Source organism: Columba livia, chromosome Z (assembly GCF_036013475.1).
Source record: "Columba livia isolate bColLiv1 breed racing homer chromosome Z, bColLiv1.pat.W.v2, whole genome shotgun sequence".
In the NCBI taxonomy this organism is placed as follows: Eukaryota; Metazoa; Chordata; class Aves; order Columbiformes; family Columbidae; genus Columba; species Columba livia.
Genome location: NC_088642.1, coordinates 10,873,356 through 10,900,444, shown reverse-complemented (window position 1 = coordinate 10,900,444; position 27,089 = coordinate 10,873,356). Strand labels below are relative to the sequence as shown.

Sequence of the window (27,089 nt, the reverse complement as noted above, 5' to 3'; positions counted from 1 at the left end):
CTGCCCAGGTTATCCCCAGCCCCACGACGTCCCGGGGGGCTGCACAGGGCGCCCTGCTCCATACCCAGCCCTTCCCTCCAGAGTGCTCCCCTGTGCTCCCGGGTCCTCTGCCTTCCTGGAAGCCACCCCATGCTCCTACCCCACCACCCCACAGGCCTGTGCCCCACAGCACAGGGGCTGGAGCCTTAAAACCCACAGTGGTGAGACGCCTGCTACCTCCAGCCCCTCCACATCCCCTCCCCTCAGGACTGCCACCTCCCCCCCCTTTCTGGCCCACCCTAGCCAGGCCATGTGACAAGGCAGGGATGGGCAGCAGGGACACCAGATCCCTACGGCACAGCTCCTCACTAGCACTCTCCACTGCTGGGCAGACAGCCTGGGTGTCAGGGACATCTGGATTCCCAGGACATCCCACCTCCTAAAGGCTGACTCTCCAATCACCCCCCTGAACCCCAAATCCCCAGGGACCTCCCCAACCTCACCCTCCACCCCCAGTGGGGAGACCAAGACCCAGGGCACTGGATATCCCCAAGAAGACACCCAGATACTAGGCACTCCCTCCACAGAGCCCAAGTCCCCCTGTAAATCACAGTCCAAGACCTTCCCAAAACCCACACAGAGGATGCCTCCTCTATCAGCTGGCTGCACCCCACAGCCATGTGCCTCACCTGCTGGGGACACACCTTCCCTGGGCACCCCTTTGCCAAGGCCCCATCACACCCATCCCGTGTATTCCATTGTCCAGGGCCTTCCCCAGCCTCTGGTGGGGACACTTAGGACGGGGCGCCCGTGCATATCCCCAGTCAGTGAGTCCTCATAGAACCTCGATGTCTCCTCCGAACCACTCCTCACTGCATCCCCTACAACAGAGGTAAAATCCACATGCCAAGGCACTGGGAACATGCAAAATCCGAGTGCCTCCTTCGCAACCTGTGTCCCCCAGAAGCCAGGCACCCATTCCCCACTCCCAGACAACTGTGGGCTGCAGGACTTGGAGAGTCCCATCCCTTAATCCCCAACCGAGGATCCCAGAGCTGCTCCCGCAGCCCTCTGCCGGGACGCCCAAAAGGCGAGCAACCCCCTCACACTCCCACCGGGGCCATCCAGAACCAGTGCACTGCTCCTTATCCCGCTAGCCCCCTCTCTGGGGATACCGCCCCCCCGCGCCCGTCGGTGCCGCCCATCCCCGTGCGGTCCGGCCGGGAGGCAGCGGCGGCAGAGGGCGCTGGCCGGCCCGGGGCGGTGCCGCCCGGGGGAGGGCGCAGGCGGCCGGGGCGGGGGCGCGGCGGGGCGCAGGAGCCGCGGGCGGTGGCCGGGGCGGAGGAGCCAGCGCGGCCCATGGCTCCGCGGCTGCCGCTGCTGGGGCTGCTGCTGCTGCCGGCGGCGCTGCTGGTGCCGGCGGCGGCGGCGGCAGCGGCGGGAGGGGGGCGGCGGGCGGTGACCCCCGACGGGGCGGTCGCCAACTTGACGGTGGCGGTGGTACTGCCGGAGCGCAACGTGAGCTACGCGTGGGCTTGGCCACGCGTGGGGCCGGCGCTGAGCTTGGCGCTGGAAGCGCTGGAGCGGGGCGAACCGCCACTTTTGCCGCAGCCCTTCTCGGTGCGCGTCGAGTTCATGAGCTCGGAGCTGGAGGGCGCTTGCTCCGAGTACGTGGCACCGCTCAACGCCGTGGACCTGAAGCTCTACCACGACCCCGACGTCCTTTTCGGGCCGGGCTGCGTTTACCCAGCCGCTTCCGTGGGGCGCTTCGCCTCGCACTGGCGGCTGCCGCTTATCACCGGCGGGGCAGTGGCAGCCGGTTTCAGCCGCAAAAGGGAGCATTACAGCACGACGGTGCGTACCGGGCCCTCGGCCCCTAAACTGGGTGCCTTCGTCTCCCACCTCCATGCCCACTTCAACTGGAGCAGCCGCGCCGTACTTCTCTATGTGGACCGCAAGACCGACGACCGACCCTATTACTTCACCGTCGAGGGTGTCTACCAGGAGCTGCAGGACGGCAGCAACCTCACCGTGCGCCACCACATCTATTCCCCCGACGAGGGCGGCCCCGACACGGCCGTGCACTTCATCAAGGCCAACGGGCGCGGTGCGTGGGGCTGCGCGGCGTGGGGGGAGGGGGAGGGCGTGGGGGGACCCTGCACAGGGCAGGGCTGAGCTCCCGGGGAAGGGGGGGGCGGTGGAGGGGCTCCCCGCGGGGGAATCGCGCAGGGCTCAGGGAGAGGAGGAGAGAAAATCCTCTGTGGGGTTCAGCGAGGGGCTGACGATGAGGTGGCATCCGTGTGGGGCACAGTGAAGGGACAGGGGTGCGCTGCGGCCTCTGTGAGGACAAGCAGGGAGACAGAGGATCAATGGGACATGCACAGGGTACAGCAAGGGGCTGGGGGTGCAATAGGGGGACAGGGGTGCTGTGAAGCACACGTAGCATACAGCAAAGGGTTGAAGGTGCAGAGACACCAATAGGGGGCACAGCAAGGGGCCGAGGATGCAGTGGGGCACATGTCGAGTACAGCAATGAGCTAGGGGTGCAGTGGTCTCTGTGTGGGATGCAGTGAGGGGACAGGGACACAGCGGGACATGTGTAGGATAAAGTGAGGGGCAGGGAGCACAGTGGGACCCATGTGAGGCACAGCAAAGAGTCAGGGGGGCCATGGGACCTATCTGGGACACAGCAAGGGGCTAGGGGGCCACGGAGATCCATGTGGGGCACAGCAAGGGGACGAGAACACAGTGGTATCCATGTCGGGCAGAGCAACAGGCCAAGGAGACAGTGGCACCTTTGTGCAGCACTGTGAGGGTCTGAGGACAGGGTAGAACCTTTGTGGGGTACAGTGATGGGCCAAGGACACAGTGGGACCCATGTGGGGCACAGCAAGGGACCTAGGGCACAATGGGACCCATGTGAGGTGCAGCAGAGGGTGGGCAGAGTGAGACCTGAGTGGGGCATGGCAAGGGGCCAGCAGCACAGTCGAACCTGTGTGGGGCACAGGGAGGGGCTGGGGGCTCAGTGAGACCTGAGGACCTGTGTGGGGCACAGAAAGGGGTGGGAGAGCAGAGAGACCTGCATGGGGAGGTGTGTGCACAGGGGACAAGGCAGGACCAAGGACCCCTGGACCACCCCCAGTGCCAGTGCGGGGGTCCAAGGCAGGGCTGGGGGACCATGGGATCTCCTTCCCTCCCCCCCAGTCCAGTCACCCTGTGCTGGGGGAGAGCTGGAGCAGAACCTCACCTTGGTGGGATTCATGATGTGAGGGGCACTGGGGCCACCCTACTCTCTGCGTTAGCAGGATCAGGACATCCCCAGGGACAGGTGGGACTCAGCCACCTCCTTGGAGGCTGCGGGGACAGTGTGGACGTGGCTGTCTAAAGGGCAGTGCCGGCTGTGGTTGTGTGCCCAGAGCAGCCTGATGTCAACATGCCGAGACAGCTGTGCCATGCTTGGGCAGAGCCCCCCAGCCTGACACCTGGGTGCCCGGACTGTGCTTGTCCCCACTGCACCCTGGGGATGGAGCTGGGGACATCTCCACCCTGCTGATGGACGGATAAATCAATCTGATGCCTTGTAAGCACCCCAGGAGAGCAGCTATATCGGGAGCAGGAGGAAATGGAGGGGCTTACAGAGGCAGCTGGAGAGCAAGGGCAGCCTGATGCTCTTCCATTATTGATGAGCGGGATGTATTGATCCCGGAGCCAGCAGCTCCGTGATGCTTCTTAATGGATGCTAAGATGCTGTGTCATTAAGAAGGACATTGAGCTGGGACAAGTGGAGCCAGATGGGCCAGTGGGAGACATGGCTGAGGCTGCGCAGGACCAGGCTGGGGGCATGTGGCTGGGGTGCTTTGGGGTGCTGGACTGGGTTGTCCCAGGACTGGGTCCATGGGGCTGGGTCCGTAGGGCTGGTCATCCCATGGACGGGAACTGAGCAGCTTGTGCCTGCCCTTCTTGTTTGCTTGGCTGAGGGGCTGGGATGGAAGTTCCCCGTGTGCGCTGTTGCCAGGCGTGGGCTGTGGAGCTTTGTTTGGGATGGGGGCAAAGGACCATGCAGGGAAAAAGGCTAAAATCAGTGATTGCCATCAATGTTTCCGGCTTGGTGCCATAAATCACCCCGATGGGAATTGATCTCTCCTGGTGCAAGGCAGGGAGTCGTGGCTGCTACAGGAGGAGGCCAGGAACGGGCAGAGACCTGGAGGCCCTCTGAGCCAGAAATGTGGGGGTGTCTGGGCTCCTCTGGCCACAGCCTAGAGATGGGGCCAGGGTGTGGGGCTGAGTGCCAACCCCCACAGAGGTGGGTGCTCAGGGCTCTGGTGCCGATGTTCCATATTTTCCTAAGCCGGGGGGGGTGTGGGGCAGAGAGTGAGGACTCTGCAAGGATGTCCCAGGGATGGCCACCCCTGCATGGCATGGCATGCAGAGGGAAGCAGAAGCTTTGGGCACAGCTAAATCCATGTCCATGCCCTGCGATGACACCCATGTTATCCCTCTTGGCATCACCTTCCTTCTCCCAGGTGGTGGTCAGGAGTCTGGTGAACCTTCCCTGGGAAAAGCTGCTGCTCTGCCCCACTGTGTGCCCCCAAAGCTGCCAATCCCAGACATTTTTTGCTCTAAAGAGTGGGCACAGGGTCATGTGTGTGCATCACTCTGTACAATGTATGTCCACCTTGCACTTATCATTGCCCCTCTTGCTGCTGTCTGGGCGACGTGCAGGGGCCCATGTCTCTCGTGCCACTTGCAAAAGCACTGATATAATTAGAGCTGTGGTTGAGGGAATTACCAGAGCATCTGCCTGTGAAGCCCAGGTCCCCTGCCTGGGGAGATGGCCAGGTGCTCCCGCCAGAAAGGGTGTGCATTTGGTCCTCATCCTCACAATCCCCCTGGGCATGGGATGGCTGCGTGGCTGGGGGACTCCACACTGCAGTGGTGGGGCTGGCCGAAACTGGGATTTGTGGTGATGTGCTGCCCAAAACCATGATTTTCCCTCACTTTAAGATTTTCTTCCATCATGCAGGAGTCAAGCAGTATTCTGCCACCTTGCCTGTGTGCTTGGGCTCTGCCCATCCCCTGGGGCTACAAACTTTGCCTCCTGCTTCAGAGGCAACCCCTAAATAAATGCCTGGGGCTGCATGCACTCCAGCCTTGCAGAACCATATTCTCCTTGTCCTCAGTCATGCTGAGGCTGCTTTTGGCTATTTGCCGGTCCCTGGGGGGTGCATGAGGGGGTATGTGAGCAGGCGGGGATGCTGCTGGCCAGGCAGGAGGCTGCCAGCTGGAGGCAGCTGCCAGCGTCACGGAGAGTGTTGACCCTTCCCTTCTGCATGGCTCCTGCATCCTGTCCCCAGGGAGCCATCCAGGCGTCATCGATCCCCTTGCTCGGTGGCCTTTGACCAGGCAGGCTTTTGCCGCCGCCACCATGGGGGCCGCCTGCCCGGGGTGTCCCACCATCTGCCACCAGCTGTTGTGGTTCGCCAGCTTGCGCGGTGTCGTGGGCTGCCTTTTCCTGGTGCCTGTGATGGGATGGGGATGATCAGTCCCATGCTGCGTCCCCGCGGGGGGACCCTCAGTGTCTGCATGCCAGGGAGATGCTGGGTTACCCATCCCAGCAGAGCGATTTGGGGAGTGGGAGAGAGCACCTTTCTGGATGCAGGACCAGCAAAGTGGGGAAGCCGATAGTGTTTTTTGAGGCATTGCAGCACTCAGAGGGAAACCATTTCAGACTCTGAAATGAGCTTTTGCTCTTGCATAGCCCAAGCTGCTGCGCTTTCCTTCTCCCCCTTGCCCAGGAGCAGCTCTCCATATTGCTGTCAGTTCCCCATGCCCAGGGTGGCTATACTGGGTTTCTTCTCCCACCCATGGGCTCTCTCACTGCCCCTGCAAGTGATCTCTTGCCACCCCTCCTGTCTGCACGGCCAGGTGCCCACCATCAGCAGGGACCTCATCCTAGGACGCAGGGACCCCAACCTGCGGCACAGGGACCCCATCCCAGGGCACGGGGCTTCCATGCTGGCCCCAGCCCTCCCTGTGCTCTGGATTGTGCTGGGGCGCTGGGCCCCATGCAGCAGGGCTGTGTGCCGGGGCCAGGGGCCAGCGCCCGAGCGTGACATTCCTCCAGCACCCGCCGCCGCCGCCTCCTCCATTGCGTTGCTCAATCCTGGGTTTCCAGCCAGGCTGGCTGGAGCAGGGGCCCTGGTTTTCCGGGGGGAGGGAGGAGGCAGTGGCAGGATCCTCAGCAAGGGCTAGGAGGGCCCCTGCTCGGGGGGGTTTCAGACACTCTTGGGTGCCTGTCCCCACAGCCTGTGGTGCCCTGTGCCAGCTCCGCACTGTCCCCATGTGGCACCTGAGTGGGCATCCCGTGGGGGCTTGCTGAGCCTCCAGGAGCAGGTGGGGGCTCAAGGGGTGGTCAGCCGGGGCCCGGGCACCCCCTTGCCATATGGGTCACACCAGCGAGATGATCTGTTTCCAATTAGCGCCGTCAGCCGCCGAAGGTGCTGGAATCCGGGAACCTGCACATTCCTGCCGCGCGGCCAGCCAGCCACGAACCCAAACATGGGTTTGTCCCGTGTTCCAGCCTGGGTTCCCCAGGGCCCTCCAGCACACGGCCCTGACACCTCTCCCAGTCCCTCAGTCCGCTGGCTGGGTCTGGTGAGGAGCAGACAAGGAGCTGATGCTGGGGGTGGCATCCCCAGGAAGTGGCTTTTGCTGGAGCAGTATGTGAGGGGTCTGTGCATGGCGTGTCTGCCTCATATTTTGGAGCAAGGGTTCCCCTTTTCTCCTTTCCCCCTTCAGCCCAAGGTGGCTGATGGGGCAAGAGTGGGTCAGCAAGGGCGGTGGGGCTGAGTTATCTCTGTGGCCCTGGGGCACGTGGCCTGAGAAGGCAATGAGCCAAGCGCTGCCCCATCTGACTGCGCCATCCTCTGCTTGCCACAGCCACTGAGTGTGCCCCTGGGATTGCTATGCCTCATCATCCCAATGGAAAGGATCCCACCCCACGGCTGAGGGGGGTCCCCTGTGTGGGGTGGGGTTGCATTGTTCCACTAATGCCATGCATCTCACCGACAGTGGTATATCTCTGCGGGCCGCCGGAGATGTTGCGGCAGATCATGCAGCTGGCTCAGAGGGAGAACCTCACCAATGGTGACTACGTCTTCTTCTACCTGGATGTCTTTGGGGAGAGCCTGCGGGGTGAATCTGCCCACGACCCCTTCAAGCCCTGGCAGCAGAGCCCAGGCCAGGACTCGGGGCTGCGTGAGGCTTTCCAGGTGAGCTGTGCCCCCTGCCTGTGGGTGGGGACAGGGACCTCCCCAGCCGGGCCCCAGTGTGTGAACCAGGGTGCTGTGCTTGCTTGCAGATGGTGCTGGTGATCACCTACTATGAGCCGCAAAATCCTGAGTACCAGCACTTCCAAACCCAGCTCATTCTGCGAGCTAAGCAGAAATTTGGGGTGCAGCTCAACTACTCCCTGGTGAGTGAATCTCCCTGCATGATGGGGCAGTGGGGACCCTCCACATTGGGCTGTGGCACCTCACTGGTATGCAGAGGGTGGGACATGGCCACAGGCAATACCAGGGGTGCTGTTGCTGGTGGGAACAGCCATGGGCACTGTCAACCCCACAGGGTCAGCGCATGTCCCCAGTGTGGGGTTATGGGGGTGTGGGTATGTGTGTGTGGCCCTAGTGTGGGGGTTCTGGGGCTGGGGTACCCCTGTGCATGTGACCTCAGGTGAGCTGAGGTTTGCCACTGCAGATGAACCTGGTGGCGGGATGTTTCTATGATGGGATGCTGCTGTACGCCATGGTGCTGAATGAGACCCTGCGGGAGGGCGGCTCCAAGAAAAATGCCACCCACATCATCGAGAAGATGCGGGATCGCAAGTTCCAGGGTAATGGTGGGAGAGGGGCGGCTGAGCTGGGGGTGCCACAGGGGCAGTGAGACCTGGTCCCCATCCCACCCGGGTCTCACTTCTCCTGCAGGCGTGACAGGGCTGGTGAGCATGGACAGCAACAATGACCGGGACACTGACTTCAACCTATGGGCCATGGGTGACCTCGAGAGTGGGCAGTATGAGGTGGGAGCTGGCACTGGGATGCTGCCAACAACTGGGGCTGTGGGACGGGTTGCTGGGGTTGGGGGGGCCTTAGCTCTCTCTGCTGTAGGTGGTGGGACACTACTCAGGTGTGGAGAAGCAGATCCACTGGCTCGGACGACCCATTCCCTGGGTGAAGGGGGCTCCCCCCTTGGACAACCCACCCTGTGTCTTCGACGTGGATGACCCCTCCTGTGATAAAAGTGGGTAAATGGGATCACTCCATCCCTTGGTCCATAGCACCGTTCCTTGTGGATGCATGGGAACCTGACACCTGTGGCCAGCCAGGCCATGCTGACACCCTCTCCTGCCTGCAGCTCCCCTCTCCATGTTGGCCATCGTGGCTTTGGGCACTGGCCTCACCTTCGTCATGTTTGGCATCTCCAGCTTCCTCATCTTCAGGTCTGTCAGGGCTGAGGGAGCCTCTGCTTGGGCACTGGGTGCCCCTCAGCCTGGCAGGGTGTGGGAGGGAGTAGAGTACAGGGGCCTGACCCTCATTTTCCCCCCAGGAAGCTGATGCTGGAGAAGGAGCTTGCCAGCATGCTCTGGAGGATCCGCTGGGATGAGCTGCAATTTGGAAGCCCCGAGCGGTACCACAAGGCAGCGGGTAGCCGGCTCACTCTGTCCCTGGTGAGAGCTGCCAGTCCTGGGTCACCAGTCACCTCCTGCTCCTGTGCTGCCCTCCCTGCATGACACTCCTCCCTAGTTGATCCTCTATATGGTCATCTGTCTCTTACAGAGCTGCAGCCCCATTGCATCCATCCCCTACAGAGCTGCAGCCCCATTGCATCTACCCCCTGCAGAGCCATAGCCCCATTGCATCTAACCCTTACAGAGCCCTCCCTCCCTACATAGCTGTCCATCCCCTACAGAACCACACTTCATCCATCCCCTACATGACCCCCCATCCACTGCAGAGTCACGCTTGATCCATCCCATGCATAGGCCTGTATCCCCCACAGAGCACCATAACCCCTACGTGTCTCCATCCCCTACACAGCCACACCTTATCCATCCCCTACACTCCCCAACATCCCCCGTAGTACACCATATTTCATCCTATAGACTTCACCCTTCCTACAGTGTATGCAGAGCTTGTCCTGACCCTTCAAAGCTTGTCCTGTACCATCTTCTGCACACCCCCAGGTGTCCCTGCCCTTCTCCATTGATGCCTGTCACCTCCTGTCCTGGGGTCCCCATCCTTAACCCCCTCTTTCTCTGTAGCGTGGCTCCAGCTATGGCTCCCTGATGACCACCCATGGAAAGTACCAGATCTTCGCCAATACTGGCCACTTCAAGGTCAGTTTAGCACGTGGCAAACTGAGCTCTCCCCTCAAAACCCCAGTTGGGATGCTCCCCCTTGGCTGCACTCCCACCCTATGGGATGCTGGCACCTTCCTCCCCTCCCCAAATCCACCCAGTGGGCACTGACCTTTTCCCTCTCCCTGGTGCCCCAGGGCAACGTGGTGGCCATCAAGCACATCAACAAGAAGCGCATTGAGCTGACACGGCAGGTGCTCTTCGAGCTGAAACACGTAGGTTTGAGGGCTGAGGTGGGGTGCGCACCCTGCTTGGGGATGCAGGGTTGGTCTTGGCCGTGACAGGAAGGCTGGTGGGAGCATGTCCGACCTCAAGCATGTCTCAGCTCTGCTTCCACGTCCAGATGCGGGACATCCAGTTCAACCACCTGACCCGCTTCATTGGGGCGTGCATCGACCCCCCAAACATCTGCATCATCACTGAGTACTGCCCACGGGGCAGCCTGCAGGTAGGAGGGTGGGAAGGCACTGGGGGGATGATACTTACACACTACAGGTGGTTTGGCTAGGCTGGGCATTGAGGACAGGGCTGTAGATGCTTGTGGCTACCAAGGTCCCACAAGACCTGCAGCAGAGCTGCCCAGAGGGGCATCAGAGGCTGGTGGAGAGGAGGGGGTGGGTGTTGCATAGACTCCCCACGCAACTGGGTGCTTGGTGAGGCTGGTACCAGTGCCACCATGCCGGGGGTGCTTGGTGGGGTCCATTCAATGTGCTGCCCCAGGACGTCCTGGAGAATGAGAGCATCAACCTGGACTGGATGTTTCGCTACTCCCTCATCAATGATATCGTCAAGGTACCCAAGCAAGGGGCATGAGGGGCTGTGTGGGGGTGTGTGAGGGATGCCAGCTTCATCATGTCTGTCTGTCCCAGGGAATGGCCTTCCTGCACAACAGCATCATTGGCCACCATGGCAGCCTTAAGTCATCCAACTGTGTGGTGGACAGCCGCTTTGTGCTGAAGATCACTGACTATGGGCTGGCCAGCTTCCGCACACCCTGCGACGGCGAGGACACGCATGCCCTCTACGCCAGTGAGTGCCTGCTCAGGGGGACCAGTGGGATGGGGTGGCCCTGTCTCACCACACCATGGCTGTGTCCCACCAGAGAAGCTATGGACAGCCCCAGAGCTGCTGCAGAAGGGACGCCTACCCACCCCGGGCATGCAGAAAGCCGATGTCTACAGCTTCGGCATCATCGTGCAGGAAGTTGCCCTCCGCAATGGTCCCTTCTACATTGAGGGCATGGACCTGAGCCCCAAAGGTGAGGGTGGTGGGCAAGTGTGGGGTGGTCCTGTCCCCACTGAGGAGGTCCAGTGCTCACCATCAGCCACTCTCTGGCAGAGATTGTGCAGAAGGTGCGTAACAGTCAGAAGCCCTTCTTCCGCCCCTCCATCGACACTGGGGTGCACAGCGAAGAACTGGCCGTGCTGATGGAGCGCTGCTGGGCACAGGAGCCAGCTGAGCGCCCCGACTTCAGCCAGATCAAGATCTTCATCCGTAGATTCAACAAGTGGGTGGCTGACGAGCGGGAAAGGTGGCCCTGGGTGGGAGCAGGGACAGCCATGGGGGCAGTGGTTGGGAGGCACCTCTTCCCGCGGTGCCAGCTGCCTGCACCCCGGCAGGGAGGGCAGCACCAGCATCCTGGACAACCTGCTGTCACGCATGGAGCAGTATGCCAACAACCTGGAGAAGCTGGTGGAGGAGCGGACGCAGGCCTACCTGGAGGAGAAGCGCAAGGCAGAGAACCTCCTCTACCAGATTCTGCCCCAGTGAGAGCGGGAGAGTGGGTTGGCATAGGGTCAGCATGGACCTGCTGCTATGCAAGCATGGGGTCCCTTGCTGGCCATCCCCACTGGTGTAAAGCAAGGGGTAAGTGGGACCAGGGGAACTGGAATGGGAGCCCACTGCTGTCTCCCTTGTCCTCACCAGCTCTGTGGCGGAGCAGCTGAAGCGTGGGGAGACAGTGCGGGCTGAGGCTTTTGACAGCGTCACCATCTACTTCAGCGACATCGTGGGCTTCACTGCCCTCTCGGCAGAGAGCACCCCCATGCAGGTGAGAGCAGGGCTTGGGGGCAGCCTCAGCATGGGGTTGATGGGGAGGTTCATACCCTGGCAGTGCCATCACTAGGGCTGGGAGGACATGCATGCTCCCAGACCCACATGCACCCTTGCTCCATCCAGGTTGTGACACTGCTGAACGATCTCTACACTTGTTTTGATGCCATCATTGATAACTTTGATGTTTACAAGGTGAGCAGGGGTGAGCAAGCACAGGCCCTCAAAATGAGGTGGGCAGCAGGGACCCCAGAATGCACACACTCCGCCTGACCCCCCAGGTGGAGACCATCGGGGATGCCTACATGGTGGTGTCAGGGCTGCCAGTGCGCAACGGGAAGCTGCATGCCCGTGAGATTGTCCGCATGGCTCTCGCCCTGCTCGAGGCTGTCAAAACCTTCAAGATCCGGCACCGGCCTAATGACCAGCTCCACCTGCGCATCGGCATACACACCGGTGAGCTCTCCTGCCAGCCAGCACCAAGGATTGGGGGTTGCTCGCCCACCCACCTTGCAGCAGCCCCGGGCATCTCTCTGCTTGCAGGTCCTGTGTGTGCCGGAGTTGTGGGTCTGAAGATGCCACGGTACTGCCTGTTTGGGGACACGGTGAACACCGCATCCCGCATGGAGTCCAATGGCCAGGGTGAGCCATGGGGCTGGTAGCTGGGCTCTGGTGACACGGGTCATGCCCTGCTCCTGGACCCAGCCATGTCCCTTTTGCCCCTTTGTGCTGCCCAGCCTTGAAGATCCATGTCTCGTCCACCACCAAGGAAGTCCTGGATGAGTTTGGCTGCTTTGAGCTGGAGCTGCGTGGGGATGTGGAGATGAAGGTGAGGGCACAGGGACCCTGGTGGGGTGCTAGCCCTTCCCGATTGCTGGGGTATGTGATGGGTGGCTGGGTTGGGGCTGAGACACCTCATCCTCCTTATTGCTGGGGATGGCACCCAAGGAACAGCACTGATGTGAGGAGGGTCTCACTGCCTCCTCTGCCCCTCAGGGCAAGGGGAAGATGCGGACATACTGGCTGCTGGGTGAGAGGAAAGACCCCAAAGTCATCTGAGTCTGGTGGCAGTGTTGGAGCCTGCAGCCCTGATGGGGTCACCAATGCTTCCCCATGCCTGAACCCCTGGGATGCACAGGAACCTCCTCCCCATCACTGCAGCCCCCTACCACCACCGCAGCCCACCTGCTTCAGCAGGGCTCAGGCACGGGGGGCCAGGAGCCATGGCAACACCTGCCGCCCTCCATTGGCACCAGCAAAGCCCAACTCCCCTCACAGCCTCTGCTGGAGGAGGGGAGTCATCCCCGAGCCAGCCCAGGGAGGAACCCCTAACCCCCTACCCTCTGGGATCCAGCCCACTCCCCGTCCTCTCCCCCGCGGCTCAGCTGGCTCTGAGCTGCTCCTGGGGCCTGGCTGCCCCACAGGGCATTTTGCCGTCTCTTTTCAATACCTGGTCCCTGGCAGAATTTGTTCCCCCATTGCCCCCTCTCCTGGGGGTTGGGGAACTGGGGACTTCTGCCGGGACTGACCCCTTGGCCAGGGCAGGCTTCAATGCTGCGGCTCCCCCCAGCCCCGGTCTCCCCCTTTCCTGTATATATCCCCACCAGGTCGTGTAAATACTTCCCCTCTCCCAGGTGTAAATATAGGAGTCGCTGCAAACTATTTTGTTGAAATACAAACTCCCCCAAACCCGTCCATCCTTCAGCCTCTGCTTCACTCTGCCCTGGAGTCCCAAGTGGGGTGGGGGAACGGGAGGGAACCCCAACACAGAGCTCAGCCTGAGCTGTGGTGGTCTCCCAGAGCATCGTACCCCAGGGTGCAGCTGAAATGAGGGGTGGGGGTGCAGGGTGGCTGCGGCAGCTGGCGAGGGCTCAGGGCGGTACTGGGAAGGCAGAGCTGCCGCGACGGGATTTGCTTTGGCATCAGGGCTGCAATGCGTTCCTCTGAGCTCATGTTCTGGCCCTGCCACCACCGCCGCCTCTTACTGGAACCCACCTGTGCTTGGGGACCGGGACAGGGGCTGTGTGTCATCTGCTGTGGATGCTGGGACACATCCCACAGGCTCTCCCTTCTGTGCTCAAGGAGGAAGGCTTGCAGCATTAGTGTGTTTTGGGGCAGGAGTGACTTGCAGAGGGGCTGGGGGGTGTCCCCACACCTGCACTGCATGGACCCATGGAGATCAGTATGCCAGGGACACGGTGCTCCCCCCAAGACACCCAGCCTGAGGACAACTCCAGTGTGGCAATGATTCTGGGGCCACCTGGACCCCACCTAGGTCTTTATTTCTTGTTGGGCCTGAGCTGGACCTTCAGTGGGGCTTAGCGTGGGAACTGGTGGAGGTCCTCAGTGAGGTGGCTGGAGAAGACTGAGGTCCTGCGAAAGCGCTGACTCTTGCAGCTGATGCCATCGATACCCTGGAGGGCAGGGAAGTGGAGAGGTCTCTCAGCAGCCACGTCCCCCAGCTGCTGACAGGGCAGGGTGCCAGGGAGGACTCACAGGATATTTGTCCACCCAGAAGCTGTAGGGCTCATCCACATAGTAGTTGTGGGGCTGCAGGCAGAAATGATGTGACAGTGGACAGGGGGGACAGCATGCCCAGGGAGGACACAGGAGTCTCGTGCCACAAGCTGGGGCGGCGGGGGGAGCTGTTCCCTGCCCGTACCTGGATAGTGGGCTCCCTTCTGGACTGGTAGTCCCTAGCCTGCTGGTCCTGGAGCGTGGTGGAGTCTGACTCCATGGGCACCCACTGAGGAAAGATCTTCTCCAGGAACTCCTTCCTGCTGGCAGAACAGATGCTGTACCCCTCAGCTCTGGGGTCCCCCATGCCCTGGGCAGGCATCCACAGCAGGGTCCCCATTTCACGGTATGGCTCCAGGGGTGGGTAGTACATGAGGGCACGGGCTTGCCTGAATTTCTGGTAAAGTGTGGACTCCAGCATGGCCTCTCGCAGCCCTATGGGGAAAGGTGCCATCAGCCCTGAAGCCGAGACCCGCTCACTGCGTTTCTGGGGGCACGTGGCTCAAGGGTGGGGAGCTCAGCCTCACCTCGTCCCAGCATCAGGACCCTGCGTGGCAGGCGGTAGGTGTCCTTTGTAGTGGTGCTGTAGGTGGGCTGGGAGACAGGCTGGTGGACCAGCAGCCTGCGGTGGCCGTGCCGGTAGGTGAAGCCCTCGCTGGCTGGCTCGCCCTCTGGGACGGCATCCAGGTGGTTTGTGGCTCTCTGGTGACAGACAGTGGGGGCTGCAGGAAGGGGACAGGAGGCCACCCTGTGGGGCCCCATACCTGCTCCTGGCATTTAGGCTTTTAACAGTCCCCTGGGGCTCTCGGCTGGCTTGGGAGGTTGGGGTTAGTACCCCCTTCTGATGAGCATCCCCAAGCTGGGGGTGCTGCCCCATAACTAAGGCCATGACACACAGGCAGGTGGCCAGCACAAGCCTTGGGAGCAGCCCCAGATGCACAAACTGCAAAATGGGGGGATGGTTCTTCCAACTGGCACCCCAGGAAACCTGGTGTGGGGCCAGGGCTGACCTCTCTTGCCTGCCAGGGGTCAGACAGGCTCCTACAGCCCCCGCAACACCCTCAGTGCCCAAAATTCCCCTTGCAGCTGGGCAAGCACTCTTGTGGCACTCAGACTAACTGTGGGGTGTCCAGGCTGTGGCACAGTTTGGCCCATGTCCCCCTCAGCCCAGTTTGCCCAAGCAGGTGTCCCTGCATCCCCATGATGGGCTGTGACAACCAGCAGCAAGCTGCCGATTCTCTGCCTTTTGTGCTATTGAATTTCATCCCCTTTCCATCCTGCTGAGCTCAAGGTCATCCAGGAAGCTCCAGCTTGGCCAAGGGCAGCTATTTAAAGAGATGGGGGCTGCCTAAGAGCAGAGGCCTTCATAAGATCAGCAGGTGGGATGCAGTGGGGTGGGTTTTGAGGGACATTTCCCTTTATGGTCCCCCAGCCGGTGGTTACCTCCTCCTGCCAGTTGCGGATCAAGCAGCTCCCTCGAGGCACTGGCTGTCTGGGCTGTTCCATCAGCGTTTGTAGGGAGACAGGCTGCACCGGCACCACGACCGAGGGCACCTCCTTGGGGCAGGTCCCCAGCTTTGCAGGGGAGGGTGGCAGCTTGACCTCACTGGGATCTGTCCCAGCCTCAGGAGGTGGCACCATGTTGGGCTCAGCAGGCAGGGTCTCGGTGGGCAGCTCAGTCATTGGCAATGACATCTGCCGGGGCACCTCGTCTGTGGCTGTTGGCATCTCTCTGGAGAACAGGGGCTCCTCCATGTGCACCCCAGGCAGGAGGACAGTTCTGGCACCCCTGTCCACGCATGGTGGCCTCACTCCAGCATGCATGGGAGGTACGTGGCCCGTCAGAGCCACCCTGTGGGGCGGGACATAGTCTCTGAGGCAAGACAGTGGGGTGCATCCTTCAGCCCCTGCTTAACCACACTGTTCTCAGCCCCCACCAGAATCAGCAGGGCCTGAGGCTGTGGACCCTGAGTCCCCACAGTGTCACCCCACCCAAGGGTGGGGGACAAAGTATTCTGCTCCCTTCATGGGGCAGAAGCAGGGCCTGCTGCTGGGTCTGTGCTGCACGGGAGTCTCTCCCTCCGTAGTTCTCCTCTGCCCCCTTGCCCCACCCGCCCAGCAACATCCCCTCCAGTGTCCCCTGCCCAGGTTATGCCTCCTAATGCCCTCCCTGCACTGTGTCCCTTCCCGGGGCTCTGCACCCCCCACAACCCCTTGGCTGGGCCCAAGTCCCCACATCATCCTCCCCAGGCACGACCCACTCCAGGCCGTGCCCCCCAACCTCCCCATCTCCTAATGACCCCCCGACTCCTTAATGTTCTTTAGGCCGTGTCCCCAACCCGCCCAGGCCCCTGCCCCGCAGTGTTCCCCTCAGGGATCACCCCAAGCTCCTACACCCCTTAATGTCACCCCGGTGCCGCCGGCCCTGCCCTGTCCTGCCCTGCCCCACCCCCGGGGGGTCTCGGGCCCACGCCGCCGCGCTCCCCGCTCCATAGCGCCTGCGCAGGGTGAGGCTGCTGTGTCTCCATGGTGACGGTAAACACCGGCAGTGGCCGCAAGCTCATTGGTGGCGCTAGGTGCGTGCGCACCTCCCATTGGCGGAGAGCCTGAAGGGGGGTAGGGGGCTAAGGTGCATTTGGGGGCGGGGCCATGCGGCAGGATTGGAGTGTCGAGGGGAAGTGGGCGTGACCGGGGGCAAATGGGCGTGGAGAGGGGCGTGGCGGTGGCAAATGGGCGTGTGTCCAGGCCCGGGTTGGCTCCGAGTGCCCTGGGTCCGTGTCTCCCGGCTGCCGTGGCGTCTCGGAGCTGCCACCGGCGGGGGAGGGAGGAGCCCTGGGCCTGGCCGGAGCTCAAGAGCATGATCTGGGGGCAGGGATGGCCTTGGATAGTGTTGGGGAGGGGACAGGTGGGCACCGTGCCCGGGCAGGGACAGCTCAGCCCCACTGGGGCAGCAGGAGGGACGTGGCCTGCGCTAGGCACCTGGGGACATTCTGCTCCCCATGACTTGACCTAAATTATGCCCCCTGCCATTTTGGCCTGGGGCTGGGTCGTACCCATCTGCCCCAGGAACTGGCCAGGGGTGACAGGGCGGGATAGCCGAGGCGCCTGGCTGAACACAGGCAGGCGTGGAGGAGCTCCCCTCGCCAACAGCCCTCACTGGGCCCCCGGCTCCCATCCCCGCGGAAGCCTGGCAGAAGAAGGGCCCTTTGATAGCAGGCAGCGGGCTCGGGCGCTAGGGCTGTTATTCCAGGCCTCTGCGGTGTGCACGGCACACTCGGCATTGAGGCCTCTTGTTTTTCCTGGCTGGTGATGTGCTTGGCCCCTTTGGTCTCAGCCAGCCGGGGCCCCCAGCGGGGACCACTCCTCCCTCCGGGTGTTCGGCCCCATGCCAGGCAGGGGCTCGTCTGAACCCATCTGCTGCGCAGCTGCGGGGAAGAGGAAGAGACATGCCCCAGAGCTCAGGCTCAGCCAAAGGCTCCCCCTCCCATGCTGGGGTTGCAGCAGTTCTGCTGCCACTGGAGCTGGGTGCTCAGGTATCCCGAGGGCTGGGTGCTTGCTGGGAGGATGTTGGGGTGAATGCTGATTTACTGTGCCCCCAGGCTCAGTCCCAGGCCCAGGGCTGGACCCTGGGGTGCAGCCATACCCCAGCTCTTGCTGGGGAGGTGGCAGTCTGGGCACTGTGCCACAGCTTACACCCCAGGGTACTCTTCCCATGAGCATCCCCTGCCTCCCCACCAGACACGTGTGGGCTTGTCCCCAGGCCAGCCAAAAGCTTGGCTGGGCAGCACAGGGGACACCAAAGGCACAGCGGTACAGTGTGGGACAGGGACCCTGGTGATGCCAGCTCAGGGGTGTGAACACACTGTATGGCAAACCACTCTGGGGCTGCACACAGGGCATTGTCGTGGGGCTGCACCCTGACCATATTGCCATGGGGCAGCAGCCCTGGAGCTGCTGGAGCACATCTGGCTGCCTCTTGCCGGCTGACACATCCCCCGCTGCCCCCCTGCCCTGCTCTTTTGGGAACTTGCGTCATTTGTGATAGTATTCGGCTGAGGAACGAAAACAGCCGTTGGCCCCCACCCACCCTCTCCCCCGGGGCTTGGCCCTGTGGGGTTGTGACCGCTGTGCTGCCCTGAAGCTGCTTGGGGACTGACAAAATAAACACAGCACGGGTGGAAACACACTCACAGGCGTCTGTCCCCTGACCTCGCGTGCCAGTGCTCACCCTCCGCTGGGCACGGAATCCCTGCAGGGCTGCTCAGGGAGAGCCCCGGGGGATGCTGCACTGGGGATACCCAGCCCCTCTTTGAGATCCCAGGGTCCACAGTCCTGACGCAGGGGCCCCAGCCCATGCTGAGACATGAGTGGGTTTGAGAAGCAGGAAGCAGCAGCTTCCAACAGATTTAAGGTTCATTTGCACCCCAAAAAACCTTCCCTATGCTCTACTGTGTGTAGGGGGGGCAAAGCAACCAGGCTTTGCCACAGCCCCACGCTGCTCCCGGGGGAGCCCCGCCGCCAGCGCCACCAAGCCGGGGGCTGAACAGAGCCGCCATTCTCCCCGGCGGGCTGCGGTCCCCTGTGCGGCTGGCGAGGGCCCAGGCGGCCCCACCAGCAGTGCCAGGTGGGCCGTGTGCCACGCCAGCACCGGCCCCCGCTGCTAAATATAGCCCCGGTGGCCGGCTGTGGCCCGGCACACGGTGGGAGCGGGAGGCACGGGGCAGGGAGCGCAGGCGCTGCGCGCTGCTGGCGGGCGAGCAGATGCTGAGCACGGCTGGGGCCTGGTGCTCGTGGCTGCGTGCGCCTGAGCCCTGGTGCGTGTGCACCCCACTCAGAGTGGACATGGCCACGTACGGGCAGTCCATGTGTATAAACGTGTGCGATCGCTGCTGTGTGCATAGTGCTGATCAGGGTTTTCACACACAGAGGGGTCTGCAGTGTGCAACACAATGCCTTTTCCATAGGGGGCCTAGGGTGTGCAGCACAATGCAGGCATGTGCAACAATTTTCCACAGTGGTACATGCACGGGGGGCTGGGATGTAAGGGCCAATGTGTTTTTCATAGTAGTCCATTCATGGGGGTCTGCTGTGTGCAATGCAATGTTTTCACGGTGGTGCAGACAAAGAGCATCCGGGGCGCGCGCTGCAACGTGTTTGGCACAGTGCAGCGCACCCAGGGTGGCATGCGGTGCAACACGATGTGTTTGCACGGTGGTGCACGCCCATGGAGTCTGGGGTGCGCAGCACAATGCAGGCACAGTGGTCTGCTGTGGGCAACACTTTTGCACAGTGGTGCATGCACAAGGGGTCTGGGATATGCAGTGCAATGCATTTTGCATTACAGTGCATTCGTGGGGTCTGCTGTGTGCAATGTAACATTTTCACAGTGGTGTAAGCGCAAGGTGTCGGTGGTGGGCAGGGCGATGTGTTTTGCACAGCAGTGCACACATGGGGAGCTGGGGCACACCGTACACTGTGTACAAAGGGGCTTGGGGTGTGCAGTGCAGTGAGTTTTGCACACACAGGGGGGTCAGAATGTGCAATGTAGCAAGTTTGGCACAGCAGCGCATGCACAGGCAGTTTGGCAAGTGCCGTGTACAGCGGTGCAGGGGCATGCATGTGTGTGCAGGGGGCAGCACGCCCATCATGTAGCCACTGCCCTTAGCTTTATGAACCACATAGGAGCTCCCAGAGATGACACTCTGGGGAGCTGTAAACACGCAATTAGTAGGTTTAGTTCAATTTAGTGCAATTAGCTCGCTTTTGCAACACCAAGAAGCATCAGCATGCCGCATGGAGCTCTGGCAGCAGTATGGGGGGTGCTTGCAGGGTACCCGGGGACTTGATGGGGACACATGGGGGTAGTGGGGCTGGGTGCTGCTCTCATCCACAGGATCTACCCCAACTTGGGGGCACCCTTGCAGCACCCAGCCTGTTTGCCCCCTGCCCAGTACCAGCATGGGCCTTTTGCCTGTGGGGTGTGGACACCCCCCAAAAACCTCTTGCTCCAACTGGGGGGCTCCACAGCATCTCCAGCCCAGGTAAGGCGGTGATGTGGGGAGCACAGCCACCTCCACAAGAAGTAGGGCACCAAGTCCTACCTGCCTCCCTGCCTCGAGTCCTGCTGGTGTGTCCCTGCTGTGTGACACTCAAAGCCACTGCTGTCCCAGGCTGGCCACAACATCAAAGATCCACGGAAGCCAACGCCAAGGAGATGTTTATTGGGGGGCGGTGGTTGTCGGGGGGTGCTCAGCCGGGGGGCCAGCCCAGCTGCCGCCCCCCCAGCACATGGAGATGCAGATGGTAGACAGATTGGGCGCCGTGCTTCCCATCGTTGATCACTGCCAGGAGAAGGATGGAGGGTCAGGCCACCCCCACGCTGGGCCAGCCCTCAGAGCCCTGCTCTCCCAGGGCCACCAGCGAGGGTCCTGCCCCACGGCATGGCAGGGGACACCAACTCACCGAGGCGGTAGCCATCAGCCAGACCCTCTGCCTGCGCTGTGCGTGCTGCCACCACCAGCAAGTGCCCCAGGAGCTGGAGAGGGGGGGCACAAGAGTCAGCAGCCTCTATATGTGTGTCCCTGCTTGTGTCCCAGGGACCACCCTGGACTCACCTCAGTGTCCTGGGGACCCACACGGCTGATCCGGGGGATGGGGCGCTTGGGGATCACCAAGAAGTGGACGGGGGCTTGAGGGGCCACGTCGCGGAAAACCAGGCACTGCCGGGGGGAGGGGGGCAAGGTGAGCCCCGTACCGACGGGTGCTCCCCCCCGGCTGTCCCCTGCACGCTGCTGTCCCCACTACCTTGTCATCTTCATAGAGGATGGTGGCAGGCACGCTGCGGGCGATGATCTTGCTGAAGATGGTGGGCTGCCCGCCCGCCTCCTCGCCGGCTGCCGCTGCCCGCTGCGCTTTGCCCACCTCCCCGTCCTGCCCGCCGGGCGCCGCCACGCACCGCTGAGACAGAGACATATGGGACCTTACGGCCTGGGCCACCCGAGAACGGGCACGCTGAGGTGGCAGAGGCATGCGAGGGGGACAGGCGTGCTAGGATGTGTGATGGGATGGATATAGGGGTGCCATGCAGGGGCTAAGCACATGGCGGTGATGGGGGAGATGCCCGTGGGGGTGACGAGGATGCACCACGGGAATGCACACAGGGGTCATAGAGGTCCATGTGGGGACGAGGCTGGACGCCCACGGGTGCTCCGAGGCCCCGTGCCGTGGGGGTGCGCACGCAGGCACTCACGCCCGCCGCGGACCTTGGCCGCGGACGAGAGCAGGAGCAGCGGCGACCGTAGCGCAGAGGGAACACACGGCAGATCCTGCCATTCCCCCCCCCCCCCACCCCGTCCCTCCCGACCCACGCGTGGCCCCGCGCCCACCTGCCCCGCGCGCCACGCCAACCAGCCACGCGCCAGCCCCCGCGCCAGCACCGCCGCCATGGCCGCCGCGCCATGTCCCGCCCCGCCGGCCCATTGGCTCCCACCCCTGCCACTCCCACCCCTTCCCCAGCACCTTAAAGCGCCCGCCCACGCGTGACTCGCGGGCGACACCGCCGGGCCCTCTGCGGAGAGGAGCGTGCGGGGCTCCCGCCGCACCCCTCACTCCGCGAGTGGGTGCCGTGACCACGCATGGCAGCGCAGCCCCGCTCCCGCTGCAATGACCCTGGGACAGAAGCAGGTCTTTGCCGGGTTTATTGGGCCCTCAGAAGCCCATGCGTGGGCGCTTGCGTCGCGGCTGGGAGGCGGAGGAGAGCTGGCTCTGGGAGGAAGGGATGCAGTGCTGGCTCTGGGAGGAGGGGATGCAGAGTTGGCTGGCCTGGCTCCCGGGGGACTCTGGGGGCTCAGTGGGGCTCTCGGCCCACACCGCCAGGTAGTCCCGCAGCGTCTTCCGCCGCTCCTTGGGGATGCCGCGGCTGCGCAGGCTCTGCGAGGAGAGCAGGGCTTCGTCGGGAGCTGGGGATGCCGGGGTGCTGCCGCGCAGTGGGGAGCCCTCCTGGGCCAGCACAGGGGGAGGGCCGGGGGACAGTGGCGGGGGGGCTGCATCACTCAGCTCCGAGAGCTCAGACTGGTAGGTGACAGAGGAGGTGAAGCTGGCCGAAAGGCTGCACCGGCTGCGGGCTCGCTTCTGCTGCCGCCGCCGCTCCCGCAGTGCCCGCCGCCTCTGCGCCATGCTGAAGCTCGTCCTCGCCTCCCACCACTGGACCCAGTCCCCTGACCAGGCTGCCGTCAGACGGGTGCTCAGCGTGTCCACCCCCTCTGCCAGCTCCGGGTGCTGTGTCAGGCTAGGGGTGAGGGCGCCGGGCATGTCCCAGCGCTGGATGCGGCCCTTTTCCCGCATGGCCTGACGCAGCTGCTGGCGCACCTGCCCTTGCAGTGTGGTGGGGCCCGCTGGGCTTTGCAGCTCTTTGCGGATGAAGAGGCGCTTCTGGCTGAGGATGGGGAGCCAGTAGTGCCGGGGAGGCTCCCCACAGACCTTGAAAAGAGCCTTCAGCCAGCGGCGGTAACGCAGCACTGCGCCCGGGCTGGGTGCTGCCAGAGAGGGCTGCGGGCTGGCACAGGGCTCCTGGGGCAGTTCAGCTTCCTCTGGAGCTGCTGGTGTGCCTGCAGCCTCCTCCTCCTCATTGCTAATCACCTCCAAGTCAGACAAGTAGAAGGTTTGCTCTTCCTCTTTCTCTTGCTCTTCCTCTTTCTCTTCTTCTTCCTCACTGCCCGAGCCCAGTGAGCTGCTGGCTGGATCCTCAAAGAGAGGGGAAGAGCCGGGAGCTGTTGCAGTCTCATCCACGGAGGTGGGCACAGGGGGCTGTGCCATCTTGTGCGTCAGTCTCTGGCAGAAGACATCCCCAGCCTCGGAGAGCTGGAAAACCAGCAACGACTCCTGCAACCTGTCCTTCTGTAGTGTGGCAGCCAGCCCTGTGGGAATAGGGGGCATTACCACCAGGGTCCCAGCCCTGAGGCCCGTCCTGGGCCTTGGCCAGCAGTGGGGGCTGCCTCCACCTCGCCATGGGCACACTCACTGCTGGCTCCCTCTCCTCATATAATTTTCCAGGTCATTAACCTCTTATCCCGCACACAGGGTTGTTCAGGCCTTTGCTTTTTCAACCACCACCACCCCAGGGCATGGCAGAGGCTGCACTCCTCCCTCCAAGCCCACATCCCTCCTCGCCAGACCTGCACCCCAGAGTGGTGCGGGTACCCACCAGCAGCCGGGGCACCAAGTCGCTGCTGGAGCAGGTGGTGGCGGTGTGGGAGCTGCGTTGGCAGGTGCTGCAGGCAGCCAGCGATGCTGTGCAATTTCTGTGGAGGCCCCACCAGCTGGCAGGCTGACCGGCTGCCCCCTGGAAAAGGACACACCAAAAATTGTCTGATGAGCACCAAAGCTGGACTGGCAGCCTGTGGCAGCACTGAGGAGCTGGAAAGGGGGCACAGAGGAGACCCAGTCCTGCAGTGCTCTCAAAGCCCCATCTCTCACCTTGGTATTGCAGCAGCAGCAGTTCCTGGGTGCTGGATGCACCAAGCAGAACCTTATGGCTCCTCCCAGACTCCCCCGGTGTCAGGTGGGCAAAGAGAGGGGGGGCTTTCATCATGTGCACCCACTTCAGCATGGGCACCAGTGGCAACCGCTCATCCATCACATACACGGAGAACTGGGATGGGGAACACAGTTCAGCGGGGCTCCCCTCGATATGCTGTGGCAGCCCCCCTCAGCTGGATGATCCCCCTGCCCCATGGCCACTGGGAGAGGGGGCCGTGCCGGGGTGTCCCCCCAGCCCTCAGCTGTACCTCTGGGGTGTGGTGAGACTCACCTGGGTGGTGACGAGGTGATGAGAGGGGTGAGCCCTGCCCAGGTACATGGGCAGCATGACACGCTCGCCCTGCTGGCAGTCGGCTTCCTCACCCACCTTGAACAAGTCAAAGTGGCATCTCTCGGGGGCCTGCAGCAGCAAATTGGGGTGGTGTCAGCACCCTGGGTTGGGGTACCCTCTCCACCACCCACTGCTGTCCCTGTGCCCACCCTCCCAGGCTCACCCGGGCATCCAGGCACTGCAGGCCGGTGCGGTCAGCGCAGCTCAGCACCCGCGGGTGTGCAGTGAAGTCGCTCCAGCGCCAGGGTGAATGATCCCGAAAAAACATTGTCTGAGGGTCATGGCGGAGCCGCTGGAGCCTATGGGGAGAATACCGCATCAGCGTAGGGCAGAGTTGTCCCTCTCGCTTGGGTACTCCCCCAACACCAAGAGCCAGGGATGTACATGAGCACCCTCCCACCCCTGAGTGCCCCATCTCACCCTGTCTCGATGCTCCAGAGGTAGACGGCTCCACTCTGGGTGCAGACAGCCAGCTCCCCAGGGAGGTGAGGGCTGTGGCACAGGGAACATAGCATCACCATGGGGATTGGAGTGCCTGTCACAGCACAGAGGGCTGCAGGCACAGCAGAGCCAGCTCCCTGCAAAATGCATTACCCCAGCACCTACCTGACGGTGAGGCAGGAGGCAGGCACGCTGGTGCGGATGACCTGCAGCGGGGTGGGGGCTGCCCCTATCCTGCCCGGCACCCTCCAAATGCCACAGTGATAGTCTGAGCGGACGCCAACAAAATCTGGAAGGGGACAGGAGGTGGCATGTGAAATAGCAGCATCACAGGGGTCCCTTGTTCCCCCTCCACCCCACACCCTGTCCCACCTGAGGCACAGATCCCAGGGCTGGCTCACCTTCCCCATCCACTCGGGCAGCATCTACTTGCCGGATGCACCCATTGAGCTCAAACTGCGCCGGGGAGCCCCAGGCACGGGGCAGCTCCTCCAGCACCACGTCCTGGAAATCTGGGGTGCTGGTTAAGGACACTGCAACATGATCCCCCTTTCAATCCCCAGGGACACCTCACAGGGCAGGATACAGAGGTGGTTCATGGCCTGTCCTCCGGGGTACACCAGCCGGCCTGTGCGTGCTCCTGCGTCTTCGGGGGGCAGCCATGCTAGCGCCCCCCCAGTACGGCTGTCATTGAAGAGCAGGTCGGCACACTGCAGTAGCAGCTCCTCGTGCACATAGTCCCCCAGAACTCCCAGTGGCACCTCAAAGAGCCAGTCACGACAGACGTGAGAGAACCAGCGCAGGCGGGGAACGAGGTGCTCCTGGGTGCAGCCACTGTGGTGAGACAGCCAATGTCCAGAGGGGAGAGAGAACAGGAACCCCCTCAGCTTTCTCCAGGGCAGGGAGCATGGGGACACTCACCGCCTGGCCTCCAGACGTTCAATATCCTTCCTCAGGGCTGTCATCCGGATGGTGGTGTCCCGGGCTGTTCTCTGAGGGGTGGACAGGGGACAGAGGTTGGAGCTGGAAGCTGCAAGAAGAGGGGTGGGGGATACCGTTGTTACCCCCAGACAGACACTGACCGTCAGCTTGGAGTCACCCAAGAAGAAGTTCTTGTGCAGCAGCTGCCCCAGAGAGCCAAATACATCTTCTGGGTGATCCACAAAGAAATGGCTCAGCTGTGTGTGAAGGACAGGGAGGGGTTAGGACATGCAGGGATCCCATGCCACCCCTCCAGGTCCTCTGTGGGACCTGGTACCCCAAGCTCTACCTGTTTGGTGAAGTCCAGGGCAGCTCTGAACTTGCCTGCCCGGAGCTTCTTGTGCAGAATGCCACGGCAGGGGATGTCCTGCTGTGTGAGCATGGGGATCCAGCAGCCTGTGGGGAGAAGGCAGGGAGCAGCCGTCACCGCACAAATACCAGAACACTGGCGGCCCCACACGGCCACGGCTGGTCCACCCCTGCTCCCTCCTCTGTGAGCATTCCCGAGAAGAGTTGCTAAAGCTCCCTGTGCCAGCACGGCAGAGCCGCCAGGGCTGCTGAGCCGCAGGGCAGGTGTGGAGGTGAAACGAGACGGCCTCCGGGACAGGGCACCCCCCTCCGCCCCCGCAGCTCTCACCGGCGTTGGGAGGCAGCACGGGCACGGCGGCAGCCTCGGCGGGTTCCCAGCTCTCGCCCGTCCTCCCGCGGCGGGGCACGAACGCCGTCCCGCACTGCACGGAGAGGAGGCGGGAGGTGAGAGCGGCCCCTGTCCGCCCCACGCCGCGGCCCCCCGGCCCGACCCCCCTGGCCCTCACCTGGCGGCGCCCGGGACCAGCCTCCAGCACCTGCCCGCGCTCGCCCCAACCGGAGGCCGGAGCGGGGCCCCACACCTCCCGGAGCGGGCCGGCGCCGAAGTAGGAGGGGAAGAGAGTGTCCGGGAACTCCATGCGGCCGGTACCGGGCTGGGGGCGCTGGGGCCGGGGGTCACGGGGGTCCTGATTCCGAGAGCGCTCGCCGGCCGGTGCCCACGCGGGAACGGCCCCGCCACCGGAAGTGGCGCTGTCAAGGCACCACGCACCAATCAGCGCCCGGCAACGGAGCGGGACCAGAGCGGCGCCCGCGGCCTCGCAATGCGGAGCGCGACTGCCCCCTCGCGGACAGAGGGAGCAAATGCGCCTCAGTCGGCGGGAGCATGGGGAGCGGTGGGGACCGGGCTGGACCGGGACGGACACGCTGGGGGAGCCGTCGGGACAAGACCACACATGGGAACGGGCGCGGTGCGGGTATCGCCCCCTCGCTCCTCACCCACCAGTACAGCAGAGGGGACCCCCCCACGCGGGTCCTGCCGTGGGCACACCTTGCCATCTGGCCTGGCGCTGTTGCTGCATGTTCGTGGGACACCCAAGTATCTGGGGGATGTGAGGCCATGCGGCAGCCCCAAATACCTGAGAGACATGGGGCTAAAAGGCATCTCCGGGAGGGCTGGGGAATATAAATCTATTCCAACCCCCTCAAGCCCCTGCCCTTCCCGTGTGACCTCACGGCGACTCCATCCCGGGGCTCTCTCTCCTGCCCCGGTTCCACTGCCCTTTCCTCCCTCGGGGAGGCTGCAGGGTCCCTATGAGGGCTCCCATACGTGCCCACTCCTACGGGGGGCGGTTCTTTGTCCCACGGAGCTCTGATGGGACTCTGGAGCCTTTGGAGAGTATCCTGGAGGCGGACAGGCTGCCCTGTCCCCTTCCCAAGGACAGCGGGACCAAGTTGCTTCTGGAGGAACCAGGGACCTTGCATGGTGGCTGTGCCAGGGACACCGGCCCAGGAGCCGTGCCCCGGCAG

General features: G+C 63.0%; 4 protein-coding genes across 8 annotated transcripts; 1 reads left to right on the top strand and 3 right to left on the bottom strand.

Moving 5' to 3' along the window:
- Positions 1-928: 928 nt before the first annotated feature.
- On the top strand, positions 929-13,143 carry NPR2 (natriuretic peptide receptor 2). Of its 2 annotated transcripts, none has more exons than XM_065047160.1 (22): positions 929-2,086; positions 7,051-7,250; positions 7,340-7,453; positions 7,735-7,870; positions 7,962-8,056; positions 8,145-8,277; positions 8,392-8,476; positions 8,584-8,704; positions 9,299-9,373; positions 9,532-9,609; positions 9,720-9,842; positions 10,115-10,186; positions 10,264-10,423; positions 10,497-10,652; positions 10,733-10,901; positions 11,014-11,160; positions 11,321-11,444; positions 11,573-11,641; positions 11,728-11,902; positions 11,990-12,088; positions 12,184-12,275; positions 12,443-13,143. In XM_065047160.1, the coding sequence occupies exons 1-22, from the start codon at positions 1,339-1,341 to the stop codon at positions 12,503-12,505; spliced, it is 3,234 nt and encodes a 1,077-aa protein (XP_064903232.1). In that variant the 5' UTR covers positions 929-1,338; the 3' UTR covers positions 12,506-13,143. The 2 variants fall into 2 exon arrangements, with proteins under 2 accessions (XP_064903232.1, XP_064903233.1); XM_065047161.1 differs by having other exon boundaries at positions 1,288-2,086; positions 9,738-9,842.
- A 543-nt stretch (positions 13,144-13,686) lies between these two features.
- On the bottom strand, positions 13,687-16,517 carry SPAG8 (sperm associated antigen 8). Its single transcript, XM_021295367.2, has 7 exons — positions 16,413-16,517; positions 15,407-15,815; positions 14,491-14,665; positions 14,353-14,398; positions 14,109-14,223; positions 13,943-13,996; positions 13,687-13,860 (listed from the first exon to the last, which is right to left on the bottom strand). The coding sequence occupies exons 1-7, from the start codon at positions 16,454-16,456 to the stop codon at positions 13,765-13,767; spliced, it is 939 nt and encodes a 312-aa protein (XP_021151042.2). The 5' UTR covers positions 16,457-16,517; the 3' UTR covers positions 13,687-13,764.
- Positions 16,518-20,162: 3,645 nt separating this feature from the next.
- On the bottom strand, positions 20,163-21,458 carry HINT2 (histidine triad nucleotide binding protein 2). The gene is made up of 5 exons (XM_065047172.1): positions 21,349-21,458; positions 20,768-20,920; positions 20,578-20,682; positions 20,426-20,498; positions 20,163-20,304 (listed from the first exon to the last, which is right to left on the bottom strand). Exons 1-5 carry the CDS (start codon positions 21,406-21,408, stop codon positions 20,213-20,215), a joined length of 483 nt encoding a protein of 160 aa, XP_064903244.1. The 5' UTR covers positions 21,409-21,458; the 3' UTR covers positions 20,163-20,212.
- A 184-nt stretch (positions 21,459-21,642) lies between these two features.
- On the bottom strand, positions 21,643-26,301 carry TAF1C (TATA-box binding protein associated factor, RNA polymerase I subunit C). Of its 4 annotated transcripts, XM_065047166.1 has the most exons (14): positions 26,069-26,301; positions 25,891-25,984; positions 25,543-25,649; positions 25,355-25,450; positions 25,194-25,264; positions 24,859-25,106; positions 24,674-24,784; positions 24,438-24,561; positions 24,252-24,323; positions 23,995-24,130; positions 23,772-23,900; positions 23,438-23,612; positions 23,166-23,303; positions 21,643-22,878 (listed from the first exon to the last, which is right to left on the bottom strand). In XM_065047166.1, exons 1-14 carry the CDS (start codon positions 26,198-26,200, stop codon positions 21,671-21,673), a joined length of 2,841 nt encoding a protein of 946 aa, XP_064903238.1. In that variant the 5' UTR covers positions 26,201-26,301; the 3' UTR covers positions 21,643-21,670. The 4 variants fall into 4 exon arrangements, with proteins under 4 accessions (XP_064903238.1, XP_064903239.1, XP_064903241.1 ...); XM_065047167.1 differs by lacking the exon at positions 25,891-25,984 and having other exon boundaries at positions 26,069-26,202; XM_065047169.1 differs by lacking the exons at positions 25,355-25,450; positions 25,891-25,984 and having other exon boundaries at positions 25,194-25,302; positions 26,069-26,097.
- Between the last annotated feature and the right edge of the window lie 788 nt (positions 26,302-27,089).

Excerpts from the sequence above, each read along its gene's own strand:
- NPR2 (XM_065047160.1), top strand. The coding sequence starts at position 1,339 with ATGGCTCCGCGGCTGCCGCTGCTGGGGCTGCTGCTGCTGCCGGCGGCG. Across the intron at positions 9,843-10,114 it reads GCCCACGGGGCAGCCTGCAG|GACGTCCTGGAGAATGAGAG; the intron begins GTAGGAGGGTGG and ends GTGCTGCCCCAG. Across the intron at positions 12,089-12,183 it reads CATGGAGTCCAATGGCCAGG|CCTTGAAGATCCATGTCTCG; the intron begins GTGAGCCATGGG and ends TGTGCTGCCCAG.
- HINT2 (XM_065047172.1), bottom strand. The coding sequence starts at position 21,408 with ATGGCGGCGGTGCTGGCGCGGGGGCTGGCGCGTGGCTGGTTGGCGTGG. Across the intron at positions 20,921-21,348 it reads TGGCGTGGCGCGCGGGGCAG|CGGTGCGTGGCGGCGCCCGG; the intron begins GTGGGCGCGGGG and ends TCTCTGTCTCAG. Across the intron at positions 20,499-20,577 it reads TGGGTCCCCAGGACACTGAG|CTCCTGGGGCACTTGCTGGT; the intron begins GTGAGTCCAGGG and ends CCCCCTCTCCAG.
- TAF1C (XM_065047166.1), bottom strand. The coding sequence starts at position 26,200 with ATGGAGTTCCCGGACACTCTCTTCCCCTCCTACTTCGGCGCCGGCCCG. Across the intron at positions 25,265-25,354 it reads TGGGTGACTCCAAGCTGACG|AGAACAGCCCGGGACACCAC; the intron begins GTCAGTGTCTGT and ends TCCACCCCTCAG. Across the intron at positions 22,879-23,165 it reads ACTTGGTGCCCCGGCTGCTG|GGCTGGCTGCCACACTACAG; the intron begins GTGGGTACCCGC and ends CTATTCCCACAG.
- SPAG8 (XM_021295367.2), bottom strand. The coding sequence starts at position 16,456 with ATGGAGCGGGGAGCGCGGCGGCGTGGGCCCGAGACCCCCCGGGG. Across the intron at positions 14,224-14,352 it reads ACACTTTACCAGAAATTCAG|GAAGGAGTTCCTGGAGAAGA; the intron begins GCAAGCCCGTGC and ends TTCTGCCAGCAG. Across the intron at positions 13,861-13,942 it reads TCTGGGTGGACAAATATCCT|GGTATCGATGGCATCAGCTG; the intron begins GTGAGTCCTCCC and ends CCTGCCCTCCAG.